Source organism: Lipotes vexillifer, unplaced genomic scaffold (assembly GCF_000442215.2).
Source record: "Lipotes vexillifer unplaced genomic scaffold, Lipotes_vexillifer_v1.1 scaffold147, whole genome shotgun sequence".
Taxonomy (NCBI): Eukaryota; Metazoa; Chordata; class Mammalia; order Artiodactyla; family Lipotidae; genus Lipotes; species Lipotes vexillifer.
In genome coordinates this window covers 577,245-583,244 of record NW_006778796.1, presented here as the reverse complement: position 1 = coordinate 583,244, position 6,000 = coordinate 577,245, and the positions used below count along the sequence as shown (strand labels likewise).

Sequence of the window (6,000 nt, the reverse complement as noted above, 5' to 3'; positions counted from 1 at the left end):
GCAGAAGCAGAAAAGATGGGGAGAGCTTTCAGATCATGATGCAGGCTGGACACGTGGGAAGGAGATGGGAGACAGAAGGACTGGATTTGGAGCATCTCGAGACTGCAGCACAATTCTAAGAAAGACTGGGCCAGGCCGATGGAGGGAGTGCTTGACCAAGAACTGCTCCTCAGGGCTTCCCTGGTGGTGCAGTGGTTGAGGGTCCGCCTGCCGATGCAGAGCACGCGGGTTCGTGCCCCGGTCCGGGAAGATCCCACGTGCCGCGGAGCGGCTGGGCCCGTGAGCCATGGCCGCTGAGCCTGCGCGTCCGGAGCCTGTGCTCCGCAGCGGGAGAGGCCACAACACTGAGAGGCCCGCGTACCGCAAAAAAAAAAAAAAAAAAGAACTGCTCCTCAAAGGAGCTCTGCACCTCACAGGAAAGGACCTGCGTTAAATCCACACCATGTCCAGTTGCTGGGACCGACCCACAGGAAGCCTAGCTTTCACTCGGATCCACAGGGGTAGGAGCTGGGAGTGGTCTTCCTACACCTTCTCAACTGCCTCCCCATCTTCCCCCTCAGAGGATTATAAGACTTTTAGAAGAGTGGCTTTTAGCTGGTAAGAAATTGTGTAGCATCCGCAATAAGAAATTATCGTAGTCCAGCTAGTTATTTGATTCCTTCTAGACCAGTGGTTGGCATCTCAGAATCTGAGGGCCAGCTTCAGCCTGCTGCCTGCTTCTGTACATAAGGTTTTATTGCAACTCCGCCACACTCATTCATTTTCCCCACTGTCTCTGCCACTTTTGTGCTACAACAGCAGAGCTGAGTAGTTGTGACAAATAGTGTATGGCCCACAGAGCTGGAAGCAATTACTCTCTGGCTTTTTACAGAAAAGATTTTGCTGATCCCTGTACTAGATGATTTTCGCTTCCTGAGTTGGTCCTGCATTGTCAGGAGTAGAAGACATGGTGCCTACCTCCTTTTTGTTCCTTATGGCCATTTCCTATTGAATACATGATAGGAGAAAAGATTGTGCAGAGCAAAGATGTGGAAGGGATTCTGAATGTAGTTGCTAATTAGCACATGGTTCTTTAAGCATCTCACCCTGTCCAGTCATTTACATAACAGCTAACCTGTGTTCGGTATTTCCCCTGTTGCAGACATGGTTATAAGCACTGAAACTGTGTAACTTACTTAATCCTTACAGTAACACGACCAGGTACCATAATCTTATAACATCACCCTTCTACAGATAAAGCACTAAGGCAGAGAAAAGATAAGTGACTTATCCAAGGTAGAGAGCTAATAAGTGAGGGAACCAGTATACAATCACCTGCAGTGGTCAGAGTGTAGGTCCTGTTCTCTTAAGCATCACATTGTACTGCCTTCCTGCACTATGTATTATCTTATCAAAACCCTATCACTATTCTAAAGCAAAGGCTTTATTATCTACCCCCATTTTACAGATGAGGACAGAAATGCAGTAATGTAATTACCTAAAGTCATATAGCTGGTAAGTGGCAGACGCAAGATTAAAACCCAGAACTCTCAGTTTGGGATTGACACGTACACACTTGCTCTATTTAAAATGGATAACCAACAAGGATCTACTGTATAGCACAGGGAACTATGCTCAATATTATATAACAGCCTAAATAGGAAAAGTATTTGAAAAAGAATAGATACATGAATATGTATAACTGAACCACCTTGCTGTACACCTGAAACTCTCACAACATTGTCAATCAACTATACTCCAATATAAAATAAAAAGTTAAAAAAAAACCAGAATTCTCAAAGGCAATATTTATAATCACTGCACCAGTGTTTCTCAGCCTTGGTACCACTGATGCTTTGGACTGGATAGTTTCTTGTGGAATGTAGTCTTGTGCATCATAGGATAGTTTTAGCAGCATCCCTCTATCCACTAGATGCCAGTAACACCCTCCCCCTACTCATGATAATGAAACCCCCTCCAGACATTGTCAAATATCCCCTGAGCGGTAAAATCAGCCCCCTTTGAGAACCACAGCTCTCTGCTTTACTCCAGGGCACTACTACAGGGGCATAATTACCTCCATATTCCTAGGTTTATTTGTGGACCCCTTGTAATCATGACTGGTAGTTGAATGCTTCCCTCTTTTTGTTTTGAAGGACAATTTATTCTGCTATTGGTATTGACCTGGCATCTCACGGGTTTATAGTTGCTGCCATAGAACACAGGTACGTCACCTGGTATGTGGCTGAGCTCTGCCTTTCATACAGGTTTATGAAAAGTGCTGATAGAATTGTCAACTATGGTTACATGATGAGCAAAAAAGGAGACTGAGTGAGATTGTCAAGTATATAAAAAAATAGCTAACATTTCTAGAATGTTTATTGAGTGCCGTGTTCACAGACCATCTCATTTAATCTTCATAACAATCCTTTAAGACGGTATCATTACCACTGTTTCAAGGAGGCAGAGAACGAAGCTGAGGAAGGGTAAGTAATTTGCCCCAAACCACACAGCTAGCAAGTGACAGCACTGGGATTTGATTCCAGGAGAGAGTTTGCAACACCGCAGCCTCCCAGAATTGTGAAGATGGAATGGGTTGTTTACAGGCAACCATGTCTTTTTTCTTAGAACTCCCTTGGGGGCTTCTTTGATTTAAAAAAAGGTAGAGTGCAAGAAAGGGAGTCAGAAAGAGTCATGGCTGGGGATGAGGAACACAGGTGAGATGAAGGAGAGAAAGAGCAAGCGTTAAGTAATTGATTCTGTTTGTATTGTAGAGATGGCTCTGCATCTGCGACTTACTATTTCAAGGACCAGTCTGCTGCAGAAATAGGAAACCAGACTTGGCTTTATCTTAGAACCCTAAAACAAGGGGAGGAGGAGTTTCCTCTACGAAACGAGCAGGTATGTTGCAAGAATAAGAGAGGTGGCATGGTGACCAAAAAGCATAGGCAAAATGATGACATTTGTTCGTTTAATTTTACATATGGCAGACCATGCTCCTAGATCTCCTTACTTCCCATCCCCAAAAGATCTGTCAGAGGATTCTCTGAGTAATCAAATTCCCTTAATGAAATATCTGGATCATAGTAAAAACAAAGACCAACATAAAAATCCTAGGAGATGACAGTGAATATTCAGAATCCTTTTGCATTAGAACTAAAGACTACTTTTCACAGAGGTGGTATAGAATAGCATTAAGAGTCCAGGCCTTAGAATGCAACTTTCTATGTTTGAATCCTGGCACCATCACTTCGCAGTGGAGTGATCTTGGACAAGTTACTTATTCTTTTTGTTTTGTTTCCATGTTTTATCTGTTACGAAATAATGAATATTAACAGCATCTTTCACATGGGGCTTTGAGGAAGATCAAGTGAAATAAAGCACATTGCTTTCCACCTCTGTGCCTGGCTTTATAGTGGGTGCTTTTTATATATGTTATTGCATTTAATCCCACCCACATTTCACTGAGGCATTATTATACAATAAATGGAAGTTCAGAGAGGTTAAGTAAATCATCTGAGGTCACACAGTGGGTAAGCAACAGAGTCAGGATTTGGACCAAGCAATAACTACCTGTAAAGCTGGTGCCTGGGTCATCATGCTAAGTTGTGTTCTAATCACTAATCTCAAAGTCATTTCCGGTTTATAAGCAACCACATATTTTTTCCACCTGCCCCCTCTACACAAGCTTTAAGTGTTACAACTTTCTACTTTGCCATTTCCTTCTTCTAATCATCATATTAGGTACTGCAACGAGCAAAGGAGTGTTCTCAAGCTCTCGATTTGATTCTGGACATTGATCGCGGGAGACCAGAGAAGAACGTATTAGATTTAGAGTTTGACGTGGAACAGTTGAAGGTGAGCTAAAAAACAAAGCCATTTTCCCCTGGTCTAGACTTCTTTATTGCTCTCATTTTTGTCTGTCTTACTGCTATAATACAAGATACAATATGATAAAGGGCTGCAAAACAAAAGTACCTGCAAAATATTCCAACAGTGAGGAACACGTTAACTTGAACTACATATGAAATTGCCACCAGCCAGCTCTGATCTACAAAAATGGCAATTTCATATGTTTCAACTTAATACAACCAGTGGAAGTATTGTAATTTCTTGGGCAGTTCCTGCATGTTTTTGAGCTTGATCTTCAATGCTGGTGAAAACTTTTAGACAAAATATTGGGGTGGTGTGGAAGGATATCAGAGTGGACCGCATGAATGAAGACTCAAACGTGTGTGTAGTGGGGTGGAGTGTAGGAAAGGACAGGGCACTAAGATGATGGTATGTCTTCCAGACACAGTGAAGCGTTTGTGTCCCTCAGCTAGCCACTCTCCTGTCTCCATACCTTTGGACGTGTTGTCCCCTTGGTCTGACACCCCGTCTTCCTGACTCAGTCCTGCTTAATCGTCAATTCAAGTCGGGTATTACCTTGGCCATGAAGCTTTCTTGGGCCTCACTGCCCACCCTGGATTGGGCTAGCTGTCCCATGGTACGACCCTACTGCATCTGCATCGTGTATCTGCAGCTCCTTCCCTAATAGACTGGGAGCTCATGGAAAATGAACTATAATGCCTGGCACAGAGCAGGTGCTCAATCAATACTCAGGGAATGAACAAACTAATAAACATGGGGGGGAGGGGGAGAAATCAGCAATGATGTTGATGTTTCAAGTGTGGGTGAAGAGGAAGGCCATGAAGTTTACCTCTGAACTCTTAGAAATGTTCAACAACTATGTGTGTGTTTGTGTATACATAGGTAAGCATGTATGTATATGTACATATATGTGTATATGTTTAAATATGTGTATGTGGGTGTGTGGGCGCTCGTGAATGTATGTATGTGTATATATATTTCTTTTCTAAGAAACCAAGGTACTTAACCATGCCTGTGAAAAAATAAGTTTATAATGCACAGAATCACTGCCTATCCTCCAAACAACTGCAAGATACTGATGAATTTATATCATGCTTTTTCACATAGGACTCTATCGATAAGGATAAAATAGCAGTTATTGGACATTCTTTTGGTGGAGCCACAGTTATTCAGAGTCTTAGTGAAGACCAGAGATTCAGGTAAGAGAATGAGTCTCAGTTTTTGGAAGCGGGGGAAGTGATAACACATGTGAGATAGAATTTATCAAATTCTTAGTGAGGAAGAGATCCTTTGGAATGCACAAGTTTGTTCTTTTGCCTCCATAAAGTCCTCCATATGAATTTTCCTAAACAGAAACCATCTACTTCTCTTGCTATTGAAAACTCTTCCCATCTCTCAATATTTTTCCTCATTATTATTCATCTGCTCAAGGGCTTATTATTTTCATTTGGAAGTTTAGCTTTATATATATGTATTATCTGTGACATAATAATTGTAATAAAAATATTGTCATCTTATACTATTTTCTAGACTTCCCCAATAGGTAGGGCATTTTTTAAGTAATTTTTTTCATCCTTAAGATGAAGTGTGGGCTGAAATTACATAGTTATGTGGGTGGAAGTCAGGCCCCCAGTCTTCTAACTTGAAGAAATATTTTCTTTCTTGAACCATTTTATCCCAGATTAATGAGATCATGTAGAACCAACCATGTAGAAAGAGGGTGGGATCATTTGTGAAACTTCATCTCACATTTCTTAAAATCTGTTTCAACATAAGGGGATTCTCTTCTTTCCTCCATTTAGCACATAAAATAGAGTGTCCAAAAGGCTAAGAAACATAGGATAACTTACTTTTAAAAAGAAACTTAATTACATTTCATTTTCAAATGGTATACTCCATAGGCTTTTCTTCAACACCCAGACACTCTTCCAGGTGAAGCATCTCTAAATATAAAGGAATGGGTCTAACTGTTACTCTGAAAGAAGTATAATGAGTACACGACAGTGTCCAGAAGGACTAGAAACACAGGGGCAATAGTGCATGTACTGTATTTTTTCAGATACCCCCCGATTTTGAAGAATTATAGTACTTATAATATTTTAAAATTTATCTTGAAAGATAACAAAAAATGAATAAAAATTTTTAAAT

At 41.1% G+C, this 6,000-nt stretch overlaps 1 protein-coding gene across 2 annotated transcripts in view; it reads left to right on the top strand.

Annotated features, from left to right (window-relative positions):
• Window positions 1-6,000, top strand: part of PLA2G7 (phospholipase A2 group VII) — a 35,432-nt gene that overhangs the window by 18,614 nt on the left and 10,818 nt on the right. For both annotated transcript variants that reach the window (XM_007451905.1, XM_007451904.1), the window contains exons 6-9: window positions 2,136-2,204; window positions 2,754-2,880; window positions 3,724-3,837; window positions 4,960-5,051. In XM_007451905.1, coding sequence (XP_007451967.1) covers window positions 2,136-2,204; window positions 2,754-2,880; window positions 3,724-3,837; window positions 4,960-5,051 — 402 coding nt within the window. The remainder of the gene's footprint in view (window positions 1-2,135; window positions 2,205-2,753; window positions 2,881-3,723; window positions 3,838-4,959; window positions 5,052-6,000) is intronic.